The sequence below is a fragment of the Sceloporus occidentalis genome, unplaced genomic scaffold (genome assembly GCF_023333645.1).
Source record: "Sceloporus occidentalis isolate IW3139 unplaced genomic scaffold, rSceOcc1.0.p SCAF_1, whole genome shotgun sequence".
Lineage (NCBI taxonomy): Eukaryota > Metazoa > Chordata > Lepidosauria > Squamata > Phrynosomatidae > Sceloporus > Sceloporus occidentalis.
In genome coordinates this window covers 163,987,686-164,007,255 of record NW_028316981.1, presented here as the reverse complement: position 1 = coordinate 164,007,255, position 19,570 = coordinate 163,987,686, and the positions used below count along the sequence as shown (strand labels likewise).

Below are 19,570 nucleotides of genomic sequence, written 5' to 3'. Positions count from 1 at the left end.
TATCTTTGCCAGAAAATTCATTGGTTAATCCACGAGTAAAGGAAATGATTTTCTGAACAGATATTACAAACTCAGAAATCACAAGATGGGAGAAAAGTAGCCAAAGTAGCACTATAAACATTTCAAAAATTCAAATATTCAGATATAACAGGAATGTGTTACAGTATGTTGTGTAATGAGAGATAACAAAATAAATTGAGAATGTCATTTACTTGTTCTCCATAGATGCCCTCGTTCTCATGAGAAGTGACCAATTCAGTGGGGCCATCCCACCTCCCCACCAGCTGCCTCTGTACCATGCAAAAATGCATCAAGGCCTTACTTTCAGGCCCCTTTCACACTACATAATAATAATAATAATAATAATAATAATAATAATAATTATTTATGTATGTTTCCCCACCTCTTCCAATGGATCGAAGTGGAGAGGCGGGGAAACATAAATAAAATTTATAGCTCTATGATTCTACTTGAATGGCTGTGGTTCCCTCCTCATATTTTTAGTTTGATGAGACACTAGAGATCTCTGGTTGAGAATTCCAAATGCTCCTCCCTAAACTACAAATCCCAGGATTATATAGGATGTTGCCATGACAATTGAAGTAGAACTATAACTGGGTAGTGTGAAAGGGACCTAAGTTCGAGGCTTATGCACACCTTGCACATACTTGTCCAACATGAATGTTGGGCAAGTATATGCATGGTGTAAATAAGCCTCAAAGTGAGGTCCTCTTCAGACTACCCAGTTATAGTAGGACTTAAGGTTGTTTTTTTAAAGCATCACCTTGCCTGTGCTATTCCGAGATACAGAGGATCAGATATGTAGGCAGGTAGAAGGCCTGGTGGACTAAGGTGGAAGGGGAAGGAAAGGTTCCATGATGTCCTGAGCCAATTCCATGCCCTACACTTAGCTGTACCTGCATTCCAAGAAGACTGGTGCCCTGGATAAAAGCATTCCAATATTCTTTAAACTATACAGGTAATTTATACTGGGCGATGATGGTGGATACCTTACTAATAAGTAAAGATCTAAGAATGCTACAGCATCCACTTTGTTCCATAGGCTGTGAAAACAGGTCTTCATGCAAGAGAGATTCCAACTTGAGAGCAATCAAATTGAAGATGAAGTCATATTCAGAGGGGCCCTGTATTGCATGGGTCCCTATTATGCAGATCCAGTTTTAGGTGAATGCTATTCATACTGCTTGTGCTATTTTGTGCTGCTGAGCCCATTAGAATCACAGCATAAATATTCAAATATTCAAAAGATTTATTATAGGTTTTTTTTGATACTTTGTTATTGTTACATGCCTTCAGGTTGACCCTGACTTGTGACAAACTTCTGAGTTTGAGAGAGAGTGTAACTTGCCCATGGTCATCCAGTGGGTTTCCATGGCTGAATGAGGAACAGAGCCCTGGTCTCCTATAGTCCAAATGCACACTCAAACCACTACACCAGGCTGCAAAGGGATATTATAGCACCTTTGAGGCTATCTGAGCAAAAGAAGCTGGTACCATAGGCTTTTGTAGACTTAAGGCTACTTCATCAGATGCATCCCTTTGTGTACTGTTTCAGACCATGCTATCTCTTTGATTACTACACCATATTGGTTTCAATACTTTACATTTTGAAGGTTGAAGAACCAGAATTATTCCCTGGCAAGGGTAGAAAGAAAAATATATTTAGATTATGACTGAAAACTTATTATGTCTGGTTTTTATTAATCATCTTTTTTGTCATATGGTGGTGCACATGGTGTTATTTTGTTGAAATAAACGAATACATTGTTTTTTTTTTTTAAACACCTCCAAGGGTGCAGAGGTGATCATTGCCATACAAATGGTGAGTCTGGCACTTTTGAAGAAGATCTCAAATGTTCCTCAACTAACTTGTCATTTTCATCAGCGTTGGAAATTGGCCCATTATTGCTCCGTCGTATAATCTTGGAAGTAAAGCTCTGAAAATTTCTTGAGTCATCAGAAGATAAACTGTTTAAGAAACCAGAGAAGAACAAAATTAATATTTGAGGCTCCATTTTCTACTATAGCCCTCATTCACTCATGCAACTGACATATCTGAAAACTGCCCACTATTAAATGCTTTGGAAGACCTCCACCCCCCTGAAAACCATCAAAGGATACAAAAAAAATTAAGAAAATATTACTTGACTAATAGTCACTAACAGCCCAAGGACTGGCAACTGATGGACTATGACCTCAACCAGCCTGCAGACTGTTGCCACCCAGCTCTTAAGGGGAAGAATTGGATAGTGGCGGGGAAGGATTTAAAACTGATTTCCCTATTGACAGTTTTGGCATAAGCTGTGATAGTGTCACCAGGTACTTTATAATTTCAAAGATCACTGAGGAAATTTGGGGAAGAGCAAACATCACCTTTCTGCCCCTTGCCTGATCTCCTTTCTTATACATGGGTGAAGTTGTTTGACAAACCATCAGTTTTGAAGATTATTCGGCTGACCTGTTGTTACTTGCTCAGGACTTCCTTAAGAGTGGATGCGGAAGAAAAATGAGGCAATAAGGAAATGAGCTCTCATACTTTTTCTTAAAAAAAGAAACATGAATAGAAAACTACCACAGTAAGAAGGGGTGTGATCTAGAACTTTTGTTCCTGTTGAGTTTTCTTCTGGCAAAGACTCTCTACTTTAACAGGAGAAATTAAAACACACACACACAGGACATTTTCACACAGGGAAAATTGGAAGTATATCCAGTGCCAATCATGAGGTTTCATGTTATTTCGCATGAGATTATCAAACGACGCCTAACGCAATCCAGCCTTGATCCAAAAGCAATCACGAGTCATCCCCAAAATAGTTAAATTCCGTAAACTATTGAAATTATAAATCCTGTTCCACTCCAAATTCACAGTCAATCCACCTTTGCCTGTTATGAAATGCATGCCTTGGATTGCCTTCATAGAAATATACTACAATCCCAATGATCCTACTCTCTACTCGCCCTAGGCAGCTTCACCGGTGGTGAGACTGGCTAGACCTCTCCTGGGCCTCCTCTACCTCCTCCTCCTCCTGCTGCTGCCTCCGTCTGAGATTGTGACTTTTGGTGGCGCGGTGATGCTCTGTGTCCCTCTCCTCCTCCTCCTCCTCCTTCCCCTGCTGGCCTCCTTCCCCTGGCCCCGCTTCAGCTCCAGAGGCTGGGTAAGGAAGAGGAAGACGGTGGGGAAGGAGGAAGGAGATGAGCCAGGAAGGTCCTCTGGGGGTAGGGTTGCCATAACCCGGCTGCAACCAGGTTTTTCCCGGTTTTGGCGGCACCTGCCCGCTCCCGGCATGGGTGCCATCCAAAAACCGGGTAAAGCACTAATGATTCCAAATACTTGCAGCGGGGTTGCGGAGCAACCCGGGGGGCCTGGCTGCCCTCCTCCTCCTCCACCGCACATGGCCGCGCGGAAGAAGAGGAGGGCAGCGAGGCCTGGGGCGGAGGAGGCTGCAGGGAGGTGGCGCCTCTTGCGCGCAGCCGCGCCAACCTCCCCGCCTCCCTGCAGCCTCCTCCCTCCTTCCTGGCCTCCGCGGAGGCCAGGAAGGAGGCGAGGCCCCGGCGATCACCGGCAGCCTCGCGCCTTCCTCCGCGGCCTCTGCGGAGGCCGGGGAAGGAAGGGAGGCCCCAGCGATCGCCCACGGCCTGGCCCTTCCTCCGCGGCCTCTGAGGAGGCCGGGGAAGGAAGGGAGGCCCCGGCGATCGCCCACGGCCTGGCCCTTCCTCCGCGGCTTCCGATCACGGTGAGGCCCGGGGCCCAGGCGGGGAGGGAAAGCCTCCTTAAGTGGAGGCTTTCCCTTGCCGCTTGGCCTCCGCTCCCCTCCGCGGGAAAATGTAGGACAAAATTTTCAAACGTAGGACACATTTCCGTGTCCTACATTTGAAAATTTTGTCCTACATTTTTCCTGTTTTGGAGGTCCTGAGTTATGGCAACCCTATCTGGGGGTCTCTTCCTGGCTCCTCTCCTTCCCTCCCCACTGTCTTCCTATATGCACATTCCTAAGTGGCATTACCTGATACACAGTACTGAGAGTAATGTACGGATCCAGTTCTGCACTTCTCCATATGTGGACCTTAGTAGTTTAAACTTGTTAAGAAGTAAATTTAAATATGCATTTTGGAAGAAGATAAACATTTGAATATAAACTAGAATGCAGATTTGAAAATCATTTTGGTATTTCAGAGAGGCTTTTCAGAGAAAAAAAGCTATGGGAGGAGAGTGGGCCTTTTCCTTTCATAAACACATTTAGGTTATCTCATTCAACTGTTGATGAAGTATTTTGTTATTTTTATCTTTTAATTATTGTTTTATTATTTTTAACAATTTACACTAAAAATAAAACTACTTTGGGATTTTATTTTTTAAAATGAAAAGCATAATATTAATTGTTGTTTATTCTTGTTGTGTGCCTTCAAGTTGTTTCGGACTTATGGAGACTCTAAGGCAAACCTATCATGGAGTTTTCTTGGCAAGATTTTGTTTAGAGGAGGTTTTCCATTGTCTTCCTCTGAGGCTGAGAGAGTGTGCCTTGCCCAATGGGGTCATCGCCAAGCAGGAATCAAACTCTGGTCTCTAGAGTCTGGTCCAATGCTGAAACCACTATGCCACACTGGCTGTCATAATGCTAATACTTAAAAGTCCACACCAATATAATGATGGACATATCTGTAATTCTGGATATGTGTGTATGATTAAAAAGCAAACCAATAGCACTTCTCACAGATTTGTCCTGGATTCCAGAGGATGCAGCAAATCTCTCTCTCACGCATGCACACACACAGATACAGACACAGAAGGGGATGATTAACCAACAGGAGTAACAAATATAAAATAATAAAAAAAAGATTTTGGCTTCTGCCTTCTTCGGCTGCTTTATTTTTATTTTTTTGTTTCTCAAATAGTTTTTTTTAGCTCTGTCTGTTAATCATGTCAATCCCTGTATCTAATTTATCTGTCTACCTATTGCTCTATGAATAACATACCGAGAGAGAAAGAAGGAGGGAGGGAAAAAGAGAACAGACACTCAAAATATAGATAAAATATATCTACTAACTCTCTAGACTATATAATAAATACATCTGTATCTGTAGACAGATTACTCCTCCCTCCTCTTCCCTTTGTGAGTCTCTGCAGATGCTTCAGCTCAGCTTCATCACATTGTGTGTAATTCATAAATTCTCCTTACCGAGATTCACCAGCCACTTGCCAGCTCACATGCCATAAAGTTGCAATCACCAGTGCAAAACTCATCAGCCACTGGATGCGATTCATCTTCTCTTCGTCATTTACATATGCTTACATGCACACATACACACCCAGAGCCCATTACAAAACAGATTTTAAAAGATCATTTCTGAAGATGCACTCACACACCTGGGGAGAAAAATGAATCTAAAAGCAAGTTTCCCTTTATGTAATGCCCACAGCTCCACTGTCTCACCTGCACAAATCCCTCCCACTCCCTGGTCCAATTGCGTTTCCATTCTGCTGCCAGTCCCTTATGCTCTGGAAGAACACTTCGCCAAATGTTTTTCCAGAGTGCGAGAAAAGAACTGCAGCTTGGAAATGTTACTTGTGAGACTACAGTCCTGAGAACCCTCTGGCGTGGGTCCCTAGTTTGTGTCTAATATTCCAAAACAGTAACTTTTACAAGCACCAGATGTTTTTGCATTCAAGAGAAGAACCCAGACACAAAGGTTGATATCCTAAGATAATGCCAACCTAAATGTGTTTATGAAAGGAAAGGGCCTACTCTCCTCCCATAACTCCTTTCTCTGAAAAGCCTCTCCGGAAGGATGGAGGGGAAAACGCTGGAGCAACAGGCTCCTGTGATGAGAGGAGACTGCCCCAGTTCAGGCTTGCATGGAGGAAGAATTCAGGCGCCCACAGGGAGGTGGTAGGATTAGGAACGCTTCCTTTCATGAACATCCTTCAATTAACTTTTCTTAGAATCAAGACTATGTGTTTGTCAGCATTTATTAGTTCAGAGTCTCATTACTTCATGTAATTTATTCCATTCTTTCCATTCTTTCTATGGTCCATGGAATGGGGGAGGGGGGAAACTGGACAGGCTTGAATATCTTTAAAACTAGGTTTGAAAAGGGATGATTTCCCCTAAAATGATCAGAACCCAAGGATCAGGACCATCAAGACTCCTATGTAGCTGAGCCTCCTGAACTACCAAGAAATGTCCTTGTTTACAACCATCTTTGCTTGACAGGGTCTTATATATTTTCCCCTTTCCTTGATATATTGATTTTATGCTCTTTATAAAATTTTATAATATTTCATGTATTATTTTGTCCTTGTTTTCATGGTAGCAAAGGCACTGGATCACATCTGATCTTGGAAAATAACCAGAGTCAGCCCTGGTTAGTATTTGGATGGGAAACTGTTATGGTATTTCAGAGGAACTACCAAAACCACCTCTGAATATTTCTTGCCTAAGACAACCCTATGAAATTGATGGGGTCACCATATGTCGACAGGCGACTTGAAGGCACATGCACACATAATGGTAATGGCTTTAGTTAGTGGTATTTTCAATTTTTTATTGTTGTTGTTGTCCAAGCCAATATTTTGCTGTGTCTTCATAGCACATTTGAAAGCATTCTACAACCCATCCAGGCATCAGAACTGCTAAATTTCAGATAGCGAGGACAATGCACCTCCATTTCAAAACCAGTTAAAAGGAAGGTGGGGTGTGGGCAGGAAATCTTTTTCAAGTCCATCTTTAATCTGAACTGAGAAAGAATTTGGCTGTTTCTAAAGTTTTCTGTCAGGCACTTTTTCAGCTTGAGGCAAAAAACATTTGCCTCCCCTGTAATACTTTTTCTAATATCTGGATGATCCTCACATATTATCCTTACCATAACAGAGTTAAATTGCTTCACATTTTCCCAACCCAAATGTATGTTGGGCTAAAAGATATTTCAGTGATTATAAAAGAAAAGCCATTTGATCATATATGAAATCAGAACAAACAAGGAAAACAATATTTACTTCGAAAGGTACTCTTTGAAGGATATGTTCCAGTAATAATCACTGGACACACATCATTAATTGGTACATAGATTGCCAAAATCAGGTGCTGTATCTGTTACATGGGTACACTTGGAAGATTTGCTAAGTTGTGAGTACACATCAGCTCTTGAAGGAAATCAAACTATTGATCTGAAATGCAGTACAATTTAGTATCATATCCAAACCCTTTCTCAATAGCAGGGAAGGATAAGGAAAGATTTAACTTTTGAGTCCCTATGTTGGGAGAAAGACAGGATATAAGATAACAACAACTTTGGCATTTGCTTATCCAGTGTTGGTGGACACTTTTCAATTTGTGCAGCCCAAGGATGTGGACAGGATTCTGGGAGAGGTAGAGCCACCACATGTGTACCCTTGATTATAAAACAGTCCAGAGGGGAACTGGTTGAGTGGGTAAGAGAAGGTTCTTTACAACATCGCAGGGTCCCAACATGCATGAAGGAGTCTGTGGTCAAGCCTTTTCTGAAAAACAAGAAAGCAAGCAAGCAAGCAAGCAAACAAACAAACAAACCTTCCTCTGATCTTACTATACTAGCCAGTTTCAAACATACAATTTTTAGGACAAGGTACTAGAATGTGTAGAGGCTTTGCAAACCCAGGAGTTCCTGGATGAGACAAATTATCTAGATCCATATCACTCTGGCTTCAGGCCTGGTTATGGGATGAAGACAGCTTCGTGTGCCTTGTGGATGACCTATGCCAGGAACTGGAGAGGGGGAGTGTCTTCCTGTTAGTTCCGCTAGATCTCTTAATGGCCTTCAATATCATCAGCCATGGTTTCCTTTTGAGTCACCTTGCTGAGATGGGGCTTGGAGGTGTTGTTCAAGAGTGGCTCCATTTTTTTCTTGGAGGGGAGTTCTCAGAGGGTAGGCCTGGGGGCTTCCAGCTCAACCCATTGGATGTTGGTCTGTGGGGTCCCTCAGGGTTCAGTGTTGTCCCCTATGATATTTAACATCTACATGAAGCTGCTAGGAGAGGTTGCCTGGAGTTTTGTAGTCAGGTGTCACCATAATGCAGATGATATTCGGCTCTATCAGTCCTTTCTACCCAATTCCAAGGAAGCTGTTCCTGTGCTAAACCAGTGCCTGGTAGCTGTAATGGACTGGATGGGGACAAACATTTTGACACTTAGGAGATTATGGCATGGGGGAAAAAACGACTTACCCCTTCTGAGATACAGTCGCTTAAGGGATACAATTGGGAATTATCACATTAAAAATGTCACTGATGCCACAGGCCGATTTGCAAACATTGGAAGCTCCACTTACATGGAATTAGTTTTCATCTGTGAGAATATGTAATTATAGTAACTCTCAGAGCAAAATGATGCAAGGCATTATTTGTGGGGGGGCTGGTGATCCTTCTGCTGATCCTGGTTCCCACTGTCTGCCCTCCTTTCATACTGGGGGAAAAATTCTCTTTCTTGACAACATAAACTTTTCTTTCAGTCCAAGTAGGAAATATGCCTGCCTAGAAGTACAGCTGGGCTTTTGAAGGTTAAAGAACTAGCACAAATCCAATCTGGACCACACCTCCTCTCTGCAGCTGCTATTTTGTTATTAAAGGCTATTTAGGTAATTACTAATTACATTTTCCTTTAGTAGAAATGGATCAGATACCAAAAATGAATGAATGATAAAGGTCAGTCATTAATCAGATGAGCAGGTAAATATCACAGACTATGCAGTAAAAATAAAGACAAAAGGTATGTACCACCTAGTTGTACAGAGAGCACATAAGGTAACAATCTGTAACTATTATTAAATGGGTATGTTGGAGGATGTAATGTGAATGCATACTGAGCCCTGGCTTCAGTCCTGGAAAATCTTGCATCTAGTCCAAAATGCTGCTCAGGTTTGGGCTCTGAATCTTTGCCTAGAAAAAGGATGAGTAACAACAATATGAAAACAGTTTTAAAGCTTTGCAAACAAATAAACAAACATAGCCAGATGTTAGGAAATGTACAGTGGACCCTTGTTATATGCTGGCATTTGGTTCCAAGATCCCCCGTGGATAACAAAATCCGTAGATGCTCAAGTCGCATTAAATTTAATGACATAGCAAAATGGTGTCCCATATAAAAAATGGAAAATCAAGGTTTGATATTTGAAATTTATACTTTTTTGAACATTTTCAAGCCGTGGATGCTTGAATCCGTGTATAAAAAAATCTGTGTATAAGAAGGGCCGACTGTAGTAGCTATTGGGCTATATCCAACATTCATCCTAGCTTGGAAAAGTTAATTTTTGAACTACATCTCTAGGATGGGTTTGCAGTACTAAAAATGTTTCCCCAAGCTTTTGGTCTAAGTTTCCCTAGCTCTAGATTCACTGTGCTGATCCAGAGAAATCAACCAGTAGTAGTAGACAATGGAGATTATCGCACTGTGTTCTGAGAACGTTCCTATCATCACGTGATGAGAACGTTCCTGGAACAGATATTACTGCATTAGTAAAGTAGAACGTGATCAGAACGTGATCAGAACTGCATTTTACCGCACAGCGATTCCTGAAACCGTTCCGAGAACATATTCCACCAAGGCCGCCTCCGTCTCCTGATTGGCTGAAAGAATGACAGGCAGGGAGGCAGTGAAGCAGGCAGGCGAGCGACTGCAGTGAGGGAAGGGGTGTGTGTGAGAGAGAGAGGGGGGAAAGGAGGAGGGAGGGAAGGGAGGGAAGAAGGAGGGATCGGGAGGAAGGCAGGGAGAAAGAGAAATGAGGAGAGATGAGCCTTGCAAGTTACATCCCAAACCTCCTTTGCAAGGCTGGGAAGAAGGAGGAGCTCCATGCAGGTCTCTTCAAGCCGAAGAAAAGCAAGTTGCCAGGAAGGGGACTGGGCCAAGGGCAGAGCCCCGGCAGCCATAGCAGCTCTTTAAACCGGTTAGAAAAGAAGAGTCCTCTGCTGTCATCCCAATTTCCCATTTTGGCTGCTTGTCAGCCTTTTGCCTCCTGTGTGTGTGCGCATGTAATGTGTGCCTTCATAGAATCATAGAATCATAGAGTTGGAAGAGACCACGAGGGCCATCCAGTCCAACCCCATTCTGCCATGCAGGAAATCACAATCAAAGCATCCCCAACAGATGGCCATCCAGCCTCTGCTTAAAGACCTCCAAGGAAGGAGACTCCACTACACTCTGAGGAAAGAGTGTGTTCCACTGTCAAACAGCCCTTACTCTCAGGAAGTTCCTCCTAATATTGAAGTGGGATCTCTTTTCCTGGAGCTTGCATCCATTGCTCCGGGTCCTAGTCTCTGGAGCAGCAGAAAACAAGCTTGCTCCCTCATCAATGTGACATCCCTTCAAATATTTAAACAGGGCTATCATATCACCTCTTAATCTTCTCTTCTCCAGGCTAAACATCCCCAGCTCCTTAAGTCGTTCCTTGTAGGGCATGGTTTCCAGACCTTTCACCATTTTAGTCGCCCTCCTTTGGACACGCTCCTTTTTGAATTGTGGTGCCCAGAACTGGACACAATATTCCAGGTGGGGCCTGTGAGCTTCCCTCCCCGCTTTAATTCTTGTCTGGCTCTTTGCTATGGAATTCTGGGAGTTGTTTGCTTGCTTTTGTGTGTTGCTCCAAACAGAGGAGCTTTTGTGGGTTCCTTCCTGGAGGGAAGGAGGAGAAGGTCCTGGGCATCCCTGCCATCCTTTCCTCCTGCAGGCTGCCAGCACAGGAGCCCCGCTGGACATGACACTAGAGGCCCCCGCAGAAGCAGCCAGACCCTCTCCCTCTTGCTCTCTGCTCTGGCCCCCCTGTTTCCCTCTCTCTTTCTCTCTCTTTCCCTTCTTTCCTCTTCTCTCACTTGTCCCAACTTTCCTCCCTTCCCTCCCTCCTTCTTTCCCCACTCACACACACACACCTTCCCTCACTGCAGTCGCTCGCCTGCCTGCCTCCCTCCCTGCCTGTCATTCTTTCAGCCAATCAGGAGACGGAGGAATGAGAGAACGGATTTGAGAACAGATAAGAATATCGCACACACTTCTGTTGGAACGTTCTCATCACGTTTCAGCTCTCTGGGAACACATTCATATCTGTACCCTCCTGGAACACATTTGGAACACATTTAAGCATTCTGAGAACCCGATTGGAACACATACGTGCGGTATACTCAAATGCGTTCCGTTCTCATCCCGTGATGAGAACGGTCTCAGAACGCAGTGCGATAATCTCCATTGAGTAATAGTAATATTGACAGATCATATGTGTACATTTTGTGATCTAGGGCTACCAGGGCTTTCTTTATTATAAAGAATATCCTTTATTTGAGGACTGAAAAATTTGTATCTAGCAGGTTGGCAACTGTCCCTTATTATAAGGGGTGTCCCCTATTTGGGGATTGGAAAACGTTTTACTTTTGTAGACTGAATGAGATGTCAAAACAATATTATATTGTTTGGCATGGGCCCTTTATAAAGATAGAAATATGTGCATCGTGTAAATTGTGGATGTGACAGAGTGTTTACAGAACAATATGTGCCTGAGCAAACTGGTGCCAATATTTTAATTTGGTATTTGTATAGAACACAGACTTGCCAATAGCTGCTTCCTGAATGTCAAGCCTACATGCCACGATGGTCATTTATTGCTATTTTGAAAACCTGGCAACACTAACTGAGCCACATGTAGCAGCTGCAGATGTATGTGGCTACTTGCTTCAAAATACCATTCCTCCCCCTGCAGTCCTAGGAAGCCAGTAAAAATGGTTGGGTTTATTAAGCGCAACATGAGCTGAGTTGGCCTGGTGGGTTACTAGCTGTGCCATCTCTTCCGGATTAATTAATGAGGAGTACAAGAGCTCAGTCTATGGGGATCTGTCATGTAGCCTTATGGGGGGAAATGATGAATTATAATTGGGAACAAAGATGTCACAAGGAAGAGACCTTTGACCCACGTGATACCATGAGAAGAGACAATGTCCTTCACCTGGAAGCACAAGTGGCTTTATAATAGGAATGACTCAGCTGCTTATTAGAGGCTTGATTGCGTGCAAAACAGAAAACAGGGTGAGACACAGAAGTTAAGCGACAGCACAAGCCAGGTTGATCTTTTTCTTATTTGTTTTTGTTACTATCTCCTTTCATTCTGGCTGAAACTGCTCCTTGCTATTGATCTGTAATAATTTAAAACTCTTTTTTTGGGGAGTGGGTGTCGGGGGAGAGGAATGCTATAATTCTGGATAGTTTTTTTTTTTTTTATCAAGCTCCTGGGGTAACTTTGCATTGAAGGTGTTGGACATTTAACAGTGCTCTGCACTAAATAGTAGTCATAAATTTAAGGAGTTTTCTGTAGCAACACAAAGCCTCATACTCTGATCCAACTATTCTGAGCCCCAGTGGCATCACTGTTGGGTGCAGAGGATGTGGACCACACCAGGTGAGACCCTAAGGAGTGGTGGTGACACCACTGCTCCCCAAACACTAACATTTTTGCAGAAATGGGCTGTGGCATCCACCTGCTTCCCTTTAAATTTCTTTAAGAGCTGGTGGGAGTAGGGTAAAGCTCAGTGGGAGGAGAAAGAGAGGAGGGAAAAAATCTTGCCCTTTCCAGGAGGCTCCAGCAAAAGCAAACCTTTTCTAGCTTGTGTGCTCTTCCTCATTAATAGCTTTGCCATCTTGACCACACGTTGATGTTGCTTGGCCACACATGCCCTTGCTTTGATTTGTGAAATGTTGGAGGGTAATAGGAGTTCTACTTCAGCAACATCTGAAGGGAGACATGATTCCCACCTCTGCTTTTACATATTTGGTCATGATGAGACATATCCAACAAAGAAGCCCATTTAAATGCATTCCATCCACAGCAACAGAAGTGGATTTCCTCTTGCTCTTCTTCCCCCATTGCCTTGTGCTGTTGCTGCTTTCTAACACCAGACAGAGGCAGTCCTAGGACACAAATGTGTTCCAGAGATCACAGATGGCTTTCTTCTCCCTCTTTTCATTTTGTTTGTCTGTGACTGCCCCCCACAATTGATTCTCTTGTTCAAATCACACAGAGATGTCAAGGGCAGATACAGGGAAGAGGAAAAAGCGAGTTACCTTCCCGGTTCAAGCAGCATCTCATTTTTAATTACCTTGGAGAAATCTCCAACTATTTTCAAGCACTTTGTTCCATTAAAGAGCCATCAGCCATCCACCCCAAGCCACGGAAAAGCACTTTTTCCAGTACCCAAACTGTGACTCAGCAGTGCTTCAAGACAAATCTCAACATTATTTTATGACTATGGCTGTCAAGTAGCAGACACCAGATTCCATGGGAGTTCAGAATATTAATGCCACATGCTCTCTGTCTGGAAGAAAGCTAATTGTAAGATGTCAATATGGGGGGGGGGGCTGTTTATGACCCAGTTAGTTAGTTAGTTAGTTAGTGGATTAATTAATTGTTATATTCTTGCACAAGTTTTCCAATAGATGATGCTATTACTTTGCTTTCTGCTGATCTATAGTAGAGGTGGAAAAGAGATTCCACCTCAACATTAGGAGGAACTTCCTGACAGTAAGGGCTGCTCAACAGTGGAACAAACTCCCTCAGAGTGTAGTGGAGTCTCCTTCCTTGGAGGTCTTTAAGCAGAGGCTGGATGGCCATCTGTCAGGGATGCTTTGATTTAGATTTCCTGCATGGCAGGGGATTGGACTGGATGCTCTTGGGGTCTCTCCAACTCTGTGATTCTGTGATTCTATTATTCTAGGTGGGCGAGAATTTTATTTCTTTTAACAATCTCTGTATACTAATTGAGAGCCAGCATGGTGTAGTGGTTTGAGTGTTGGACAACGATTCTGAAGATCAGGATTCAATTTTCAGCTCAGCCATGAAATCCACTGGGTGACCTTGGGCAAGTCACATGCTCTCAGCCTCAGGGGAAAGCAATGGCAAACCTCCTCTGCACAAATCTTGCCAAGAAAAGCCCATGATAGGTTTGCCTTACAGTCATCATTAGTCAGAAACAACTTGAAGGCACACAACAACAATGACAAGTATAATAATTATTAGACTTTCGTAAGCTTTGCAAATTTTCAGGAACTTGAGATTTAAAACCTGTGACTATAAGAGAAGCCAGAATAAAGAGATTGGTCCATCCAAGCTGAGGGTTTCACGTTCTTGCCTTTTAAAAGTCTGTGTTTGAATCTTGGTTTGGCCTGTCGGATTTTGTTTCTTGGGAGGCTTGTCCTCTTTGACACCTGTATGGCGAGTAGACACAATACGGGCTACAGCCGTATTGAGAAATAATGCAGTCTGGCACTGCTTTAACTGCCGTGGCTTCTTCTTACAGAATCCTGGGATTTATAGTTTGTTGTGGCACCAGGGTTCTCTGACAGAGAAGCTAAATATCTAACAGAACTACAACTTCCAGAATTCCATAGCATGCCATGCCATGATGCCATGCCATGATGGTGGAGGCTTCCTGGTGAGGAGGCCCCTCCTGTCGGGGCAAAGCTGAGAGGGGCCTGCTTGGGCCTCTCCTTTGCAGCTGCAGTGGAGGCTTCCTTATGAGGAGGCAGCTGTGATGAAGCTGGGAGATGTGCATTCGGCCCTTTTCACCCTGCAGTGGGAGGAGAGCCTGACTGGGTGTCACCCCTCTTCTGGGGTGTTACCTAGTGTGGACTGTACCCCCCATACACCCCTAGTGATGCCAATGGGTTTTAGAAATGTAGAAGGAAATGACACTGTGTGTGTTTTTACCCTTAGGACAATCTGATTGTGGATGCCCTCTCAGGACCCTGGCATTTTGGACACCAGTGACTTGCTCAAGGCTACCCAGTGGGTTCCCATAGCTGACAAGGGATCTGAACTCTGGTCTTCAGTGTCATAATCATACAATTAAAACACCACACCATATGGAGATGTTCCCACATTTTTTTTCTTAAAAAAAAATCCAATAATGTATTTTCCTGTCCCCTTTCACTTAACAGTAAATGCTTGCAAGGAATGTAGAGCAAAAATAAATGAGGCTGACAGCTTTTTATGTGACTTCATTTATTATTTATACACATTTCACAGGAAGTTAAATAAGCATTCGGAGCATCCTAATTTAGAAATAATTGCAAACAAAAGAATGATGATAGATCATCTTGAATGAAAGAGTCCAGAGCTGGAATGGTTGTGGTTAGATATCAAAGCAGAGGAATTCTGATTCTTGTATTTCTCTTTTAATCATGTCTGTAAATGTGACAGATCAATAAATTAAAAGATAAAATCAGTTCAGGTTCGGAAGGTGTTTAGAGTTTCTGTAACAATTAATAATAATAATAATTTGTTTTATTTATATACCGCTATTCCAAAGATCATAGCGGTGAACAGCAAGTAAGCTAATTAGCAAGTAAGCTAATTTGCCCCCAACAGTCTGGGTACTCATTTTAGCTCCCTCCTCGGAAGGATGCAAGCCTGAGTCGAGCTTGGGCCCTTTTGCTGGTCTTGAACTCGCAACCTTGTGGTTTCGAGTGAATGGCTGCAGTACAGGCATTTAACCACTGCGCCACCAGGGCTCCTTTGCCTGGGCTTGCTGGACTGGGAGCACTTTATGTGGCATATTTATTTAAACATATGGTCAACTTAATAAGAATGATGAGAAACTCTAAATCAGAAGGATTGGTGAACAATTGCAAGAGCAGTAGATAGTGAACATCTGGAGGACCACCAGTTCACCAAGACTGCCCATTCATGCTAAACACTTGCAAGGATAACACTGATTATAAACTAAGCAGCATTCAATGGCCCCACTTTATTACTAGCAGAAAAGTTCCCCCCTTCCCACAACTGCAATCCCAGACAATTGTTGGAGATGAGGTCCCACAAAATATAATCCATACCATTCATCAACTTTCCCCTCCTGTACAGAATAAATATGGCCTGCTTTCTTGCTAGCCTAGGTGCCACTTCCTTGTTCAGCGAAAGACCTTTTAACACCCTCTCCCCAACCCCAGCTTCCTGCTTACAGAAGAGGTCAACCATTTGCAAGTATTGCTGTCTGTAGGATTGCTCCTTATAGATGTTCTAACAAACAACACAGGGTTAGGGAGGACAAAAAGAAGAAGAATAAGAAGAGAGGTTTCATAGAGGAAATCCTGGATCCTTATATCATGAATGTTTGAACATTGAAGTGCAATCAAGACCTGGTTAGAGCAGTGTCAAGGGGGTATGACTAATAAGAAATAAAGAACCACATTTTAGATGTTATAAATATTACCTGATCCAGAAAAAGCCAGATGGATCACTTAAGATGTCAGGTTTTTCTTTAATGAATCTCTTTGTAGAGCTGTGAATAAGAAGAGCAAGAAAATGGTTATGGCATTTACTGCTAGGCATGCCTGGGTTCATGGGTTTTAGTCCAAATCTATTTCCATGGGCCCCAAATCTCACAGGACTCTCTACTCTACAGTCCCTGAGAAGCCCTTGGTGTTAATGGACCCCCTACAGCTTAATTGTAATTCAAGGAGTGATTTTCAAGGGGCATTCCCTAGCAATGTGTCTGATCCCAGGTAAGAGTATAAAGAGCTGTATCCTAGAAATACTGTACTAAATCACCTCCAAATCATCAAATATCCAAAGTGTCACTCTAGGTAAGCCATTTGTTTCATCATTAATTAGATCTGCCAGATGACTCACACCCTGCGGAGTCTCCCTGACCTGGGAATAATGATCAGTCAAGCTCTTCATGTTTTTTGCTGTAGCTGTAATGATAATGGTGGAGGTGGTGATGGAGAGGATGTGGAAGAACAAAACCTGAAAGTCTCAGTCAGTAAACACATGAATTAAATCTCGCTGAATTGGAGCCAGGTTAAGTGAGGAAGGAGGATTAAATAAAGGATCTGAGGATTAAGGATCTCCTTTATTGTTAGATCCTAGTGTGTTGCCATGGTGGGGATGAAAAGGAGAAAAATATATATTAAAAATAACCTTTCCGTATAATAATTATGTTTAGTGTTTTAAAAGTATAATGCCTCTTTCAGTATTTTAACCTACACTGATATTTTCAAAATGTCATTAAATTTTAATACATTCCAGAACGTCTACAAGTGAGTTAAAAGTTGGATTATGAATTAGGCCAAAATTATTGAATTTAGATTTAGAAACATTTTTTTGCTAGACTGCCCACTTCAGAATTGCCAGATACCACCTATTTCCACATACATTAAATCAGATGTGCATAGACCAGTGAAGGATCTATTTCATATTTAAAATTGGAACCTACAGACAGGTGTCAGATCAAGAGAGATATAAAACAGAATGTATGTGGAGGGGAAAAGAGTGAGATGCAAAATGATGGCTGAGGATGGATTCAGAAGCCTGCTGCATCTCCAAGACCTGTACAAATCTATATGTCAATTACTAGTTAGGAGGGGTTCTAATAGCTAATCAAGAAATGGGAAAGTTTTTTTTTTTGCTATTGTATACCATCTGGCAATCATGCATAAGAAAAGATTCCTTAGTTGCAATGGAATCACTCTCTTTTGGCATGTGTTTTGCCTTTTTGCTAAACTGTATTCTTGTTTCTGGTTGGAAAGCTGATGAGACTGCCTTATACCTGTAACGTTTGGTATTGATGAGCCAATGTACAAAATCCTTGGCCTTCATGTTGTCCAAGTGTCGGGTAAAATCACTGGTAAAGGTGCCTTCAGAGTGTCGCTTGACATTGGAAGTAAAACTGTGGGCACTCTGTGTTTCATAAGATTGCCACCTGTTTAAGAAGGCAGGAATGGACAGAAATACATTTATTCACCAAAGTGATGGTATTTTCATAGCCAATCACACCACTGTCTCCCATCAGTTCGTATTGGAGGCAGTACACAGATGGCTGAAAGCCAGTGTGGTGTAGAGGTTTGAGTGCTGGATCAGGACTCTGGGACACCAAGGTTCAAATCTCTGCTCAGTCATGGAAAATCCACTGGGTGATCCTGGGCAAGCCACACCCTCTCAGCCTTAGCAAAAGGCAATGGCACACCCCCCTCAATAAATCTTATTAAGAAAATGCTGTGATAGGGTCACCATAAGTAGAAATTACTTGAAGGAACACAATAAAATACTACTGATTGAATCTCCCTTATCTGTAATGGTTGGGACCAGAAGTGTTTTGGATTTCAGATTTTTTTTTGAGATTTTGGAATATTTACTTATATGAAATATCTTGGAGATGGTACTTAAGTCTAAACATGAAATTCATTTATGTTTCGTGTATACCTTATACACATCACCTGAAGGTAATTTTATAATAATATTTTAAATAATTTTGTGTACAAAACAAAGTTTGTGTACACTCAACCATCAGAAAGCAAAGGTGTCATTATTTCAGACATTCATGTAGCAAAATTTGGATTTTAGATTATTCTGGATTTTGGAATTCCAGATAAGGAAGACTCAACCTGTACTATCAAAAAAGGTGCATGATATTTTGTCTAGTGTCGAACCTTTCACTTCTAATGCAAAGAGTCTAACAATAAATTATCAGTAGAAACATATAATCACAAATAACCTTAGAAAATAACCTCAGGGAAGAACTCTGAATTTCACATGGCTCCAGATCACGCATCCATAGTCTGAATATGTGTAGTCTGAGCATGCTCAGTATGTGTGTAATTAGGCTGAGAAAGCGGCATGCTGTCCTTATACCTGCCGTTTACAGATCAAGGAAAATAGGGCTTTATTGGTTATCTGGGGCTCAGTCCTGTGAAATGTTAACAAGACTTATAGAATCCAATTTTTCATAAATCACTTGAGTTCAAAGTATATTTTGCCAATCTATTTCTAGTTGAAATAATACATATTTCAGCTGGCATACGCTCAAATATCCTGGCTTAACAGGTGCCATTACAGGAGATAGACATCTCCTTTATATTCTGTTGAACTACCACATTGCCTCTATTACAGGGCTGAAAGATATTTCCATTTTCTACGAGTCAGATTTCACTGTGCAGTCTTGTGTCGATTTCTTATATGTAATCACCAAACATGTAGGTCTCCCCAATTACTGCACCTCAGTTCAGTTCTATTATATTTTTCCTGTTCTAAAATGCTGTTTCTTACCTAGCCTCATCTGTTAAATCTTTCAGGACCATTTGCTGCCGTCCTGGTAGGAAAGCAACAATGACCAGTGCATGAACAAAAAGCCACTGTTTATTCTTCATTGGGCCTCCTGCAACAAAATAAAGAAAGAAGTAAACAAGGAACTGATCATAATATTTATCATTATGCATTCCCTCTTTCTCACTAGGCTTGGTTTTCTTGGTTTCAGGTATACAGGGGAGAGGATGAAACCTCAACATCTGAAATCAGTTTCAAAACATTCAAAAAAGGCTAGAGGATTCTGACATTTTTTAGACCCTCCTCAATACACTACGCATAACAGCTAAAACAAAGTCACTAGTTTGCAAATGATATGATGGCCATTCACTCCAAATAAGCAGGCATCCCAGTCATAAACATATGGAATCAGACAATAAGAGAATTAAAGTGCACACACATTGCTGCTGCCTTTGGCATGCAGATCTTATGATTGCCTCTGTTCACGTGTTTTCATAATGCT

General features: G+C 42.2%; 1 protein-coding gene across 1 annotated transcript; it reads right to left on the bottom strand.

The window, feature by feature from the left end:
• Window positions 1–2,990: 2,990 nt before the first annotated feature.
• On the bottom strand, window positions 2,991–19,172 carry LOC149322628 (uncharacterized). Its single transcript, XM_089530471.1, has 5 exons — window positions 19,072–19,172; window positions 17,576–17,728; window positions 16,238–16,306; window positions 7,410–7,519; window positions 2,991–3,172 (listed from the first exon to the last, which is right to left on the bottom strand). The coding sequence occupies exons 1-5, from the start codon at window positions 19,170–19,172 to the stop codon at window positions 2,991–2,993; spliced, it is 615 nt and encodes a 204-aa protein (XP_089386597.1).
• Window positions 19,173–19,570: the final 398 nt, after the last annotated feature.